The sequence below is a fragment of the Acinonyx jubatus genome, chromosome B1, assembly GCF_027475565.1.
Source record: "Acinonyx jubatus isolate Ajub_Pintada_27869175 chromosome B1, VMU_Ajub_asm_v1.0, whole genome shotgun sequence".
NCBI lineage: Eukaryota > Metazoa > Chordata > Mammalia > Carnivora > Felidae > Acinonyx > Acinonyx jubatus.
The window spans coordinates 146,758,395-146,773,211 of record NC_069382.1 but is presented as its reverse complement, the minus strand read 5'-3'; the positions used below and the strand labels follow the sequence as shown (position 1 = coordinate 146,773,211).

The window sequence follows — 14,817 nt, the reverse complement described above, 5'->3', positions numbered from 1 at the left end:
TTCAGTGTTTAAAAGGGCATATGCATGGCATCATTTTTCCAAAGATGTCAATGAAAACATGGTGATAATTTGAATAATTTTGTGACTTTGCTTTCTGCAGTTTTTCAGACTGAAAAATACACATCTTGAGGAATATATAGGGCAGTCTGAACTGTTAATGATCTGAGTTGGGATATTCTTCAGTAACCAGACTCTAAGCTGAGGACTTTTATATGTGTGAGTTCAAAGAGGTTTGAGTCAGCAAAAGACATCATAGACCTCTTTATCGACATGGATTTTCCTTTTTCTAGAAAGGCCTTCCCTGAAGGCAGAAACTTAGGCTTGCTCTACAGTCAACCACATGCCCATTATCGTTTTATCTATAAACTCTAATTTTCTAATTTCAGGATCAGTCTTCTGTTTTCTTGTAGATGCATGTTATCATTATACAAATGTAAATGCATGTGAATAGTATTCAAATGCCAATTTGCAGACAGGTTCTGTTCCCATAAATCTTCATAAAGATAGTTTCTTGAAGTTTAAAACATGCAATCTTATTTAAAAATAAATTATTGGTTAGCTTCCCAGGCCACCTACAAGTTTACTGAACTTCTAATGTAACTGAACAAAGGTGTTAAGTGCATCAAATTCCTAGAAGGCATTTGGTGCAAAAAACTTTGCTCTTCTTTCCCTAGCATGGTGCCCATCCCTGGAGGAAAGTTGTTCTAGAGCCAAAGTGCCAAATTGTCTTTCTACCAATGAAAATCGTCATTTCCTTTGAGTCACTCAAGTCAGATATTTGCTACAGAAGAGCAACATTTTGTGGTAACCTAATATACTCTGACATGTGAATATTTGTTTGGGTACTCTGGGACTATTTTGTTTAATTATTTAATTTAATTTAATTTAATTTTTTAATTAAGTGTTTTATTATAGTTCCAGTATAATTAACATATAGTGGTATATTAGTTTCAGGCATAGTATATAGTAATTCAGCACTTCCACATTACTAAGTGCTTATCATGGTAAATGTGCTCAATCCCCTTCACCTGTTCACCCATCCCCCACCAACCTCCTCTCTGGTAACCAGCAGTTTGTTCTCTATAGTTAAAAGTCTGTTTCTTGGTTTATCTGTCTCTCTTTTTTTGCTCTTTTGTTTCTTAAATTCCACATATGAATGAAATTGTATGGTATTTGTCCTTCCCTGACTTATTTTGCTTAGCATGATTCTTTCTAGCTCCATCCTTGTTGCAAATGGCAAGTTTTCATTCTTTTCTATGGTGGAATAATATACCATTGTATGTATGTGTGTGTGTGTGTGTGTGTGTGTGTGTGTGTGTGTATACCACCTCTTTTTTTATTTTTAAAGTTTATTTATTTTGAAAGAAAGAGAAAGAGAGAGAGAGAGAAAGAGAGAGAGCAAGGGAGGGGCATAGAGAGAGGGAGACAGAATCCCAAACAGGCTCCAGGCTGTCAGTGTGGAACTTGACATGGAGCTCAATCTCACCAACTGTGAGATCATGACCTGAGCCAAAATCAATAGTTGGACACTTAACTGGCAGAGCCACCCAGGCACCCCCACCTCTTCTTTATCTTTTCATCTATCAAAGGACACTTGGGCCACTTACATAATTTGTCTATTGTAAATAATGCTGCAGTAAACATAGAGGTGCATGTATCCCTTTGAATTTAGTGTTTTTGTATGTTTTGGGTAAATATCCTATAGTGGAATTATTGGATCATAGGATGCTTGTATTTAAGGAACCTCCATACTGTCTTCCACAGTGGCTATTTTAGGGTGACCATTTAATACTAAGAGTGACAACAAGAGCTACTAGGTAGTAAATGCTGACTTTGTAGGAGTTGTTGGTATATCGTCATATCTCATCCTCCAAACATGCTTGTCAGTAGAATTATGTATCTTTGCTTCATAGGTGACTAACTTGCTCCATTCATGAAGCCAGTATGCAGAACTAGAACCTAACTTGGGCTTCTGTGACTCAAAAGCCCATTTTTCTCTGTGATATCAAACTTCTTTCTGAGAGTGATTTTTACATTTTTTTTAGAACAGGTTTCCTATGAACTCAGATGAATAATGGGTGGTATTTCAAGCGGCATGAAAGGCAAGTGAAGAGTTTTAGGAAGTGAAAGTAGAGGTTGTTTGATCAGAGAGGCCACCCACCCTCATTGTGGTTAAGTCTGAAATTTATTTTGCTTTCACATCTTCCTTTCTATTGGCTTTACACTTTGATGAACTCTGAAAAAGTTAGGATTCCCTTCTCTCCCTCCCCGTAGAATCTCCTATAACAGTGGCAGAGGTCACCTGGAGTGGGCAGAGGGGAGGTAGGGATAGATATGATAACCATATTGGGGGTTGTCTGTAAACGTTGAAGGCTTTTATCTAATTTGACACTTTTTTTCATACTCCTACAAGTTCTCTATATATTTTATTTCCTGAAATGTGTATAAATATCCTTTTACCCCAAAGTGGGCAAGATCTTGAAGATAGTGAAAACATCATATATAGCATTGAGACATTTCTCCAAAAATGTTCCCAGGTGGTGGGGGAAAGGAGGTTTTCCATATTCAAACAGGTTTGAAAAAAATGGGTTAAATAAAATTAGAGAGGACCCTCACTTCTAGAAGTCTCAGAATCTGGTTTTAAGTGGAAATAAATGTGAACAATATTTCTGTCTTGGTTTTGTATATATTCTTTTCACTGATACAACCCCAGTGCCTCATACATTATCTGATTCTTAGCAGAATCTTGAATACTATTTATTGAATTGGACTGAAATAAAGGTTTTTTAAATTACGTTTCCTTCCTTCCTTCCTTCCTTCCTTCCTTCCTTCCTTCCTTCCTTCCTTCCTTCTTTCTTTCTTTCTTTCTTTCTTTCTTTCTTTCTTTCTTTCCTTTTCAATATTTATTTTTGGGAGAGTGCAAGTGGGGGAGGGACAGAGAGAGGAGGACAGAGGATCCTAAGCAGGCTATGAGCTGACAGGCTGAGAGCAGTGAGCCTGATGTGGAGCTCAAACTCACAAACCAGGATATCATGACCTGAGTCGAAGTTGGCCACTCAACTGACTGAGTCACCCAGGTCCCCCTCAAATATACGTTTTTTTAAAAAACACCATATCTACTCATATCCTGTGGGATTCTGATGTTCTACAGAACACAGCTTTGAAAACATAGCTCTAGATATATTTATGCCACTGTGATGCTCCATGGAATGCTTGTCAGGAGGTTAAAAAAGAAGAAACGAAGAAAACTTTTTATATTCCTTCAGTGTTTAACTCCCAGATATGGGAGGGACAATGGGGCGAGGGGCAGAATTGAATAAAATACCATTGTGAGTCCAGAGCAAAGAAAAGTTTCTGTGGAAAATGTTGAAATTATTCAAGCTGAGCTGAATTCAGAGGTCTCAGGAAAGGAAAATTAGGACCCAGAGAAGAGAAGACTAGTTCTTCACCTATCTAAGGGAATGTCTTTACTCTGGTCCCAGGGATGGAAATTGGGCACACGGGCAAAAAAGGAGCATGAATGAGAATTTTAAGGCTGTAAGAGGAAAGCATAAGCTAAAGGGATTGAGAACACCTTTCCTAGATTCCCCATGGATACCTCATCCCCATGGAGGGAAACTCCCACCTCCTGCCACTTCCCTGCACAGTTACTCACTGCTTAGTCATGTCTGGCTTGCTAAGCTGGATTTACTCTAAAGCCTTGTAGCTCTGTCTTTAGCAACTACCCAACCCTAATGAGTGAAATCAATTTCAGATTCTTGTCCCTTCTAGATCGTTCTGTCCTGATTTAGTAAGAGGGATTTCTTGGCTGTATTCTGAGAGGTTAGGCATTTAACTCTCTTCCATCTTCAGATAACAGCAAAATGAAGGTTCACGGTGCTAGCTTATAGCTGCAAAGCCTTTCTTAAATAGTTTTGAACTTAGACTTTGGATTAGGGGTAGAGCACAGTCACATGTTAGTTTAAATTAATGCACCATCATTGAGCTAACTTCTAATTGAGAGTGGTATAGCATTAAATGATAAGAAACGAGTCTCTGGAGCCAGACTACCTGAGCTCAAGTCCTAGCTCTGTCATTTGGTGGCTCTGCAATATGAAGCAAGGTATTTGGCCCTTTTGTGTCTTAGTCTTCCCATTTGGAAAATGGAAATGATTAATACCTACCTCATTGGATTTATATAAGCACTAAGTACATTAATTCATGTAAAGTGACCAGCCCATAGTAAATAGTATCACGATTTTTGTTGTTATTATTATTACACACTTGATAGAAATCAGCCATGCTGAGACAATGGGCATTTTACTAGGAGAATTTTATGGTAGGTAATTGAGACCAGTAGTATTTTAGATTTTAGGATCATCTTGGAGTGGCCCTACAGGAAAGAGCTTATATAGGAGGGGTATTAGTAAATACCCCAAATATTTTTAATGCAGTATTAATCCACAAAAAATATGTTCCACTGTGGCTGGCCCAGAGTGACAATAAAATGCAGATGCTGTTTTATAAGTACAATATTAATGTGGGAATAAGGGATTGAGTAACAAAACAGAAACTTATTATGGAATGTTATACTTTATAGAAAAGATAGCACCAAACATTATGTGGTGTATGTGCACGTGTGTTTGTGTGTGTTATATGTGTGTGTTTGGTATAGTCCTGACATGTTTTGGCATAAGATGCAGTCCCACCTATTAAGGTTTGTAAAATGTGTATCAGATAAGAGGCAAAGGTCCACACTGGGATGCTATGCATGTGTGAAAAATAAATTGTATTCAAATGCCTTGGTCAGAGCCTTGTATACCATAAATATGCCCTAACAAACTACTTCTAAGAATTGATTAGCTATTACAGTGTTATTCCTCCTTTGTCCTTTTGTCAACTATCCGTCCATCTGTCCACCTATCCACCCATCTTTCTTTTTTCACAATATTTTATTGAGCCTCTATTTTGTTTTAAGGCATCATTCAAAGCTTAGAAAGGCGTGGATGAATAAAACATGGATTCTACCCTTATGTAATTCGTGGTACAACCCATAGTGTTTTTGTCTCAATCTGTGCCATGTGATTGAAAATAATGAAGTATTATAAACTTCTTTTCTATAAATATTTAAAATTACACAAATAATAAATTTCCATTAAGGTAACAAAAATGAGCATTAAAAATTTTGATATAATAGAAAAAGTATATATTGATCTCTGGTCCCAGTTCTTGGCACAGAGTTCCTAAATCCCTTATAATTTCCTAAGTGATAAGAGCACCAGGAACATCATTTGTTCTGTTTGGTCTTTAACCTTGGTTCCTGACACAGAGCTCTTAGATCCCTTGGAATTTCCTGGGTGATAGCAATGTCTTTTGTTCCAATGGGGTAACTCTGGGTGGGCTCCTACATAGCTTCAGGATAGGGACTAGTCACCAGAAAGACCAAGCTATAGTTACAAGCTTGGAATTTCAGCTTCATTCCCCTTCTCCCTCCCAACCAACCCCTCCATATAAACCTCTGGGAATGGGAGAGAAGCTGAAGATTGCATTCAGAATTTATCATGTCTATGCGATGAAGCCTCCATGAAAATCCCAATAGTATGGGGTTCGGAGAGCTTCTGAGTTGGTGCTGGGCATCTCTGTCCTGGGAGGGTGGTATACCACCAACTCTACAAGGACAAAATCTCCTGTACTGGGGACCCTTCTGAACCTCATCATATGTATCTCTTCATTTGGCTGTTCATTCATATCCTTTAATATCATTTGGAATAAATTGATCATCTACTAGGTAAACTGTTTTCTTGAATTCTGTGAGCCACCCTAGCATATTAAAATAAAGGAGGGAGTTGTGGGAAGCTCCAATTTATAGCCAGTCGTTAAGAACACAGGTAACAACAACCTGGACTTGGGATTTCTGTCTGAAATGGGGGCAGGGGAAGTCTTATGGACCAAGCCCTTAACCTGTGGTGTCTGTGCTAACTCCAGTTAATGTCAAAATTGAATTGATACCCAGCTGATGTTGGAGAATTGCTTTGACAAAAACCGACACAGCTGGTATCATAAGTATGAGTAGTGACATAGGAAAGGAGTTTAGTGGTTTAGTAAAGGAAAACACAGGGAGTTTTTCTGAGAAAAATATTTAAAAATTTTCCTTTAAGTCTTTACCTGCCCAGACAAATCCTCTCCAGGCATCCTCTGCCTTTTAGGATCAGAAGTGTTTGGCCTCAGTCCTTGCATTTAATTTTTTGACATATATCTTGAGATGTTTTTGAAACCTCTCTGAATTTCAGTTTTTCCACTTGTAAAGTGGTGATAATAAATAGTACCCAGAGACGTGAGGCAATAAAGTGAGTAAATGAAAGGCTCTAGCACATATCAAATTCCTACTCTGGCTCAGGAGTTTTCATGTGACTTATCTCATGTAATTGTTGACACAGCTTTGTGGAGTAGGCGTTGTTACCTTATCACCGACTCACTAAGGAGGAAACTAAGAATCAGAGAGGCAAACAACACAGGTACCAGAGATAAGGGAAAGGAAGTCCTTAACTGTCTGACTTTAAGGCTGTCTGTCCCATTTGTAACCAGACCACTGTGATAATGAACGTGAAGCCTTTCACAGTATATTATTCAAATGTTGCCTATCTTATTTCTATATCCCCAGTAGGTCAGTTTCTTGTCATTGCCCAAGATGTTTCACAGCCCCAGCTGTTAATGAATTGGGAATATAGGATGGCATGTACAGCTTGAGTTAAAGTCACTAACTCTGATCTTGGGTAGCTTTTTTTTTTTCCTTTAAAATAGGCTAACTTGTATGAGGACTGTAAATAATGAATGAGACAATGTATGCAAAATGATTCACATTTTGTAAATAGATAATAAATGGCAGATGTTATTATAATAATTACAAATAAACTACCACCCAGTAAGGATTCCTACACTTACCTGATCATAAATTCTTAACATCTTGGTTTCCAAGTACTTTATATACATATCTGCCAGAATGCCTATTTTTATCCATAAGTGTTTTATTCCCTATATGCCACACAAGTGGAAAAGTAGGAAAGCAAAACAAAGAAGATACTAGCCTTTAATCTTAATGATATGAATACATATTTCAATTTATTGACTACAGAAAAAACCCAACTCAGTGAATCATTTTTAGCACTATGAATTTCATACTCAGTTTAAAAAAATTTTTTTTTAATGTTTCTTTTTGAGAGAGACACAGAGAGCAAGTCGGGGAGGGGCAGAGATAGACACACACACATACACACAGAGAAATTGAAGCAGGCTCCAGGCTCTGAGCTGTCAGCACAGAGCCCAATGCGGGGCTCAAACTCATGAACTGTGAGATCATGGCCTGAGCTGAAGTTGGACATTTAACCAACTGAGCCACCCAGGCACCCCTCTTACTCAGTTTTTGTATGAAAAAACAAAAAGTTGTTTTCTCTTGAAAATTATCAAAGAAAGAAAAGCAGGATATCCTAATAGTTAAGTTCAGATTCTGGCTCTCTTAGCCTGTAATGTAGGGCCAATTAACTTTTATCTATACAGTGGAGATAATAATGGCATCTAATTGTAGGATTGTGAGAATGAATGAACTAATATAATATAGCATGCATATGGCACTATGAGTTGTTGAAAACTAACAAAACAGTAAAATTTAGTTACTAATTTACACACAATTTAGTGATCAGTAAGTAACATGAAGGTTTTACTTTGTTATTTTGGTTTTAACCCTGAAGATATAGTTTTTGAATAAATTAGAGAATAAATTTGGCAAATTAACAAGTTGATTGACATGAGTATTCAAAATGAAATTAAACTTTAAATCATCAAAATTTATAAAGATTTGCCCAGGACTACCTTTTTCTCTAAAAGATGATAATGAAGGGGCGCCTGGGTGGCTCAGTCAGTTAAACATCTGACTTCAGCTCAGGTCATGATCTTATGGTTCATGAGGGTTTGAGCCTTGTGTTGGGCTCTGTGCTGACAGCTCAGAGCCTGGAGCCTCCTTTAGATTCTGTGTCTCTCTCTCTCTCTCTCTCTCTCTCTCTCTCTCTCTCTCTCTCTCAAAATTAAATAAACATTAAAAAATGTTTTTAAGGATGATAATGAAGAGAAAGAACGTAATTTTTACATTTATTAATAAGCAATATTGAAAATAATGAGCTGTAAGAAGAGAACGATGCCAGACTTCTGGGAACAAGACAGTAACCTGTTTGTTGATATGATGAGTCATTTGATATTTTATCTTTTATATGAAAAATAATGAGATTTTTAAGTGAATGAATCACCCAATTAATACACGTATAGGAAGGAGTAGGGGTATGGATATTGCTAAAGGCAAATGAAGATGGGTATTCACAGCAAAGTCTGAGCACTAAGGACTATCTCTGAAATACAGTGAAGATGGTCATGAAACATAGAGAAGTAGCCAAAGTTCAATGTAGCAGAAACAGCAAAGATATGGATCAAATAAAGTTTGAGAAGGAGTCCACATTATATTTCTTGTTAATAGAGAAGAATGGTGAGCATGGCTATAAAACATATTGTAGAAGTACTATATGTGGAATGTAGGGTGTCATAGTAGTAATTAAGCATTTGCTTTTCTTTAATCCTTAAGCCTGCCTATTAATGTGACCTGCCATCTCCTGAAAATCTACCAAATCCTGGGTGAGTGTTCCATGAAGTTATCTCAAAGAAACCATACACATTCAGTTTCCCACCTTCTCCTTTCTTTACCAAATGTGATGGCTATCTCGAACAATAGCACTGACCCCCAATATTACTCCTAATTTTTTTCCCTGAAGCCAAAAACTTTCTGTAAAGCCACAAATATTCATTAGAAAAGAGGACTTTTGGTGTCTATAATCGTGATATTTTAAAGAGAATAATTTTGGGGATGTGCAATATGAAAAGTTGGAACTACTTACTGCTTTACAATATCATGCCTTCCATAAACATGAAATAGGCATTTTCAAATTCAATGAATTTTAATGAATAAGGAAAATATTATGCTAGACATTTCCATTTGTGTACTCATTCATTTGTTCAACAAATATTTATGGAGTGCTGCTTATGTGTGAAACCTTGTAGACGCTGCCCAAGGATCTCAGAGACCCTTTAGCAATTCACTATAGGACTGATATAAATGTGTATTTTATTAGTGGGGAAGGAAGCCCAGTGGAGTTCACTAACTCAGCAGCTGATCTCTGAATTTCCTGATTTCCTTAGTGGCTGATCTCTCTGAAATTTCCCAGGTAGAATCCTTGCCACCCAGACAGGCTGGGAATACTGGACTTGGAAGTTGTAGATGGCAGCTCTTGGACTCTGTCATCATACAGCTCCATAGATCCAAAGAAGCCCCTTAACTTCTGTTTCCCTCAAATTCCTCATTTCAAAAAGGGAGTAACGATACCTATTCTGATCTCACAAGGGTGTCCTATTAAATGAATGGCATATGTAAAAATACTTTGAAAGTGGCATAAATCAAAGCAATCGTGAAGTATTATTGTCATCATGGATGTTTAAAATCATGGTTTTAATTCCATATAAAGTTATTCCAAGGAATCTTATTTTTTCCTCTCCTTTGCATGTGGCAAATACCCTTTTGGGAAATAAAATGAAAGAATTCAGTTTTTTTTCTTTAGTATTTAATGGGAGAGTTTTAGGGAATAGACAGGTTTGGGTCTCCTGTTTCCCTTCTTCCCACAGGAATCCTAGGATTTCTATGAGAAGGCAGGTATCTCTGTAGCTATGGACCTCCCAATCCTATTAGTTCCCAGGACTGACTATAAGGTATAAGAAAAAGTACCAAACAGAAAATGCTGTAGAAGATAAATTTAGTCAGATTACTTAAAGAAGGCTTTCTGTAAAACAAAGGAACACCTTCCACAGGTCCCCAAACCAGACTCCATCAGAACATAATATAATACAGTTCTTCATTAACTTCTTCTAAAATCCCAACTATTGAACCTGGCAACATGAAATAATGCTAAGAATGATTTTTAATACAAAGATACTGATTTCAATTACAGAGATTAATTAATCCAGATGTTATAATAATTCCAGAAATCTCACAAGATCCATACAGATTGAATGCACTGAGGACATCTCACAGGCAGTGCCCTGACATAATAGGGAATCTAGACACTGACAGACAGTAGAGCAAATAAGCCATTTGCTAAACAAAACTGAACTTACCGATACATCATCTGTAAGAGGAAGAATTTGGTCTTGCAGGTCTGCACCCACTGAACTTGACTTTCTAATCAACTGCATGTCACCTCTAGATGTATTAGAGGTCTATGGCTGAAAGAAATTAAAACAAATTACAAATAGTTGAAATGAAACTAGTTAGACAAGTCTGAACAGAGAGCCTCAACCCGCAGGATAGCTTGAAGAAAACAGCCCAGAGATAGCATAGTCCCAATAAGAAAGCAACATAGTTTCTTTTGGTATTGACTAATTTTGTTAAAGGGAGATAAACTGGTTGAGAGGATTTGAATGAGAAATACTTTAGGAATGTGCTAGGATTAAGAATTTAAAGAAGATTATTGGTAGGTATACAAATACCTTAAAGAAATCTTTATATAAAAGCTCTTAATAAAAACAATCAAGTATCCTTAAAACCTAGATTCATAATATAATTCAAGAAATAATGTTTAATTTTTAGTTGAATAGCAGCTATCTCCATGTATGACAGGGGTAGAGTGAATTTATTAATATATAATTATTTTTCTTTAAAAAATACGTACTTCTGAGAGTATGTGCAAATAAATTCATATCAAACCAGATTTTTTCCTAAAATGGCTTAATGTGATACGTACACATGCTATAATTTATATTTATGTAATATGAATTACAAATATATTTTCTATACATGTATATATATATATACATGAGAGAGAGAGAGAGAGAGCGCAAGAGAGAGACATTTATCAATGTGAAGAAAACAAAGAATATAAGTAAACAATATTTTCAATAAATTTTCAATCAGACATGAATACCTGCTTTTTGTGTATACTGAAACATTAGAAATGAGGCTGAAGCTGTTTCACCATGTTGTGGTCATGGTGCCTTTCCTTCTCCTTAGAAGCAACTAATGTTATTAAGGTCCATTTTCTTACAGAATATACTAAGCATTTACACACAAACAGACACATGCATGTATACCCATAGAAAAACATATATGAGTATTGATTGAACAGTATTATATACTTCCTTGGGCAGTTTGGTTTTTCTTCCCTTGATACTCTATTTTATGTTGAGAGAAATGGATTTACCTTATCTTTTTTAACAGCTACATGCAGTATGAATATACTTAGTGTTTAGCCTTGATTATAATCTCACAACCAAATGATAGCCATTTAAAAGGAAACCCTACTTTAAATGAAAATTTAGTGGTCATTGCTTCTAACACTTAGGGAAAGTACCATTCAAAAGAATCTTAGTACTGTAGAATGCTTTAAGTGCATAGACTCTAGAATTAGATGTGGGGTTCAAATGTTAGAAGTTTCTATCTGTAAAATAGGAATCATACTAGTGACTACCTTTTAAGGTTTTTAGAAATGTAAATGTGTCAATATATGTAAAATACTTAGAATAGTACCTTGTGCAATGGAAGCACTACAGAAATATTAACTTTTTTTTAAATTTTTTTTTCAACGTTTATTTATTTTTGGGACAGAGAGAGACAGAGCATGAACGGGGGAGGGGCAGAGAGAGAGGGAGACACAGAGTCGGAAACAGGCTCCAGGCTCTGAGCCATCAGCCCAGAGCCTGACGCGGGGCTCGAACTCCCTGACCGCGAGATCGTGACCTGGCTGAAGTCGTACGCTCAACCGACTGCGCCACCCAGGCGCCCCCAGAAATATTAACTTTTAATATTACACTTGATCTTAGCCAAAAGGCCAAGAAGCGATATTATTAACTTTTAATATTAAGATCTTAGTTTATTTGCATATATTTTCTTCCTATTTAACAGAGAAACACTTAGTGAAGCTCATTATGTTGAGCTATACAAGGAGCACACGTAGTTACATTCTTCCTTTCCATCTTTTCCCTGCTGTTTCTCTGACACAGGGTTCCATGGAATAGTCAACAGTGGCATGGACTTAGAATGGAATACTGTTTTTTTTTTTTAACTTTTTAAATGAGTGTTTATTTATTTTTGAGTGGGGGGGATAGAGAGAGGGAGACAGAGGTTCTGAAGCTATCAGTGCAGAGCCTGATGTGGTGCTCAAACTTATGAATGGTGAGATCAAGACCTGAGCTGAAGTTGGACACTTGAATGAAGAAGCCACCCAGGCACCCCTAAAATGGGATTTTGACTCCTTGGTAGTTATGTGACCTTGAACAGATCACTTAAACCCTTTGAGCATCAATTTCCTCCTATATGAAATGAGCTGATACCATTTATGTTCAGGGCTTTCATCAGAATTAAATGACATGGTGTGTATAACACTGCCCAGCACAGTGTCTAGTAATAAACGGCAGCTTCCATAGTGTGTGGCAGAAGGCCTGGTAAACAAAGCCCAGATGTTGAAGGGAGATGCACCTGCCTGTAAATCCAGGCTCCCCTAACATAGCTGCTGCTTGACCTTTCTTAGCTTCCTCATCTGTGCACAGAATTAACGATAGCTTTGCAGACTATTGTAGGAATTAAATGAGAGAGTACATGTAACATGCTCCCCATACTGTGTGTGTACATTCAAGAACTGAATGGTAAACTGTATTAAGATAAAATGGCGATGTCTCTGAATGTCAGCACAGCAGAACCTGGAAGCCATTTGCTCAGGACTCCTCTTTTGGCCTTGATGTCCTCTGGGTCCTCAGTTTTCCAAGTCTCTGTTTATGGGAAGGTAGAGGAATAATGGCTGAATATGAAGATAAATTCCAGAATTGGTAGTGGAAGTTCAGTAAGCTGTAGGCTAACAAAAGGCAATATGGTGTAGCAAACAAGAAGCACACAGCTTGAAACAAATAAAGCGAGGACGAAATTTCTAACTACAGCTTTGAGTAAGTTATTTAACTTTCTGAATGTAATTTTCCTTCTCTGAGAATAGTAATATATGTGCAAATTAAATGAGATTACCTCAAAGGCAAAAGACAACACGTTGTGTGATTCCATTAATAGGCTGTTCTAGAAAATGCCCAGCTTCTAAGGACAAAAATCAGAGTTTCCAGCATCTGGTGGTGACAGGCAAGCATTCACAAGAAGGGAGTTTAGGAGTTGGGGGAAAATGTTTTATATTTTGTGGTGATGGTTTTAAGTTCAAAGAACTTATTTGTCAAAGTTCATAGAACTAGTCACTAAAAAAAGGTGAATTTTACTGAATGTAATTTACACCTCAATACAAATATATAATCAATATAGAAAAACAGTTTAATGAGACTATAAAAATTGCAAGTAAACAGTACTTATCAAAGGCCAAGCAATACAATCAATACTTTGCAACAGCTCTTTGGGATACAAATTAACCCCATTTTACAGAAATAGAAACTGGAACTCATAGATGTTAAATAGTTTGCCTAATCTCACATCTGAAAGTGGTAAAGATGGCATTTTCCCCCTCAGGTGTCTCTGACTCTAAAAGGCCCTTATCTTTATCACTTAGACCTACTTTATGAATGGCACTTGATACAAAGCTGACCCTTAAAAATAATTTTATTTTTTCTTATCACTAGCTGATTACAGAGGCTGTAGTAAGAGGTAGCAGTCCTTGGCCACTATTCTGGTCTATCTTTTACGTCCCAACCTAATTAACCTAATGTGACAAGGTAAGATGTAAAGATGTAAAGAGTTATGATGGTCAATAATCACATTTTTATATGGATAAAATTGTATATATTTTCATTTTAGGCATCTGCATAAGTAGATCTCAATAATTCACTGTTTCAAAAGATTGTATATAGTCATCATGTCCAAACCTATACTTTTAAAGTTGGAGGGGTGCCTGGCTGGCTCAGTTGATTAAGAGTTTGACTCTTGACCTCAGGTCGGGTCATGATCTCACAGTTCCGTGAATTCGAGCCCTACATTGGGCTCTATGCTGTCAGTGCAGAGTCTGCTTAGGATTCTCTCCCTCCTCTCTCTCTGCCCCTCCCCCACTTGTGCTCTCTCTCTCAAAATAAATAAATGAACATTAAAAAATTTTTAAGTTGGAATTTTTCACAGAAAATAAGTACTAAAGAAAGTTTGTCAGTGTAACTTATTAAATTGGCATGCTACTGCTTTGCTTTTGTCTCCTATTGTGCTATTAAATGATAAAAACTCTTATAGTGCATAAGGATTATATCATGAGACAATAGCAATATAACTTCTGTGATTGAATATTTTTCTTCAACTGATATTTTTGTCCTCTGTCTGATAAGAGGAAATTAAACTGATGCCAAATGACAAATAAGTGTTGCACATAGGAGCTCATCCTCTTTGTGTTGTGGTTATTTCAGAGAAGCCTACTATGTTAAAAATCATGGCATTCAGTAACTCATTAAGTAGATCTTTGCTCAGTTCCTATGATGCACCAGAATATATTTCAGGTACTTGGATATTAGGGAAGTTAAAAAAAAGATAATCATTAAAGTCACTTCTTTGTATATATCATCAACTCCTTCACTTTGTTTTCACTTTGTGCTGTCTCAATGAAAAGATAATTTTGGATAAACCCGTTTCCATGATTCTTTAGCTGTACTCTTGTGTAGATAAACAGGCCAAGTAGAAAAACACAAACTGATCTAGTTTTAAATTCCTGTGCATGATCCTAAAGTGTGCTCCTGATGCTGGAGGTAGTCATTTTACATGTCCTTAGGCCATTCACTTCCCCACACTTC

The 14,817-nt window shown here is 36.7% G+C and overlaps 1 protein-coding gene across 1 annotated transcript in view; it reads right to left on the bottom strand.

Annotated features, from left to right (window-relative positions):
* TMPRSS11A (transmembrane serine protease 11A) overlaps positions 1-10,355 on the bottom strand; it is a 52,646-nt gene extending 42,291 nt beyond the window's left edge. The window contains exon 1 of the mRNA XM_015074485.3: positions 10,186-10,355. Coding sequence (XP_014929971.1) covers positions 10,186-10,196 — 11 coding nt within the window. The 5' untranslated portion in view covers positions 10,197-10,355. The remainder of the gene's footprint in view (positions 1-10,185) is intronic.
* Positions 10,356-14,817: the final 4,462 nt, after the last annotated feature.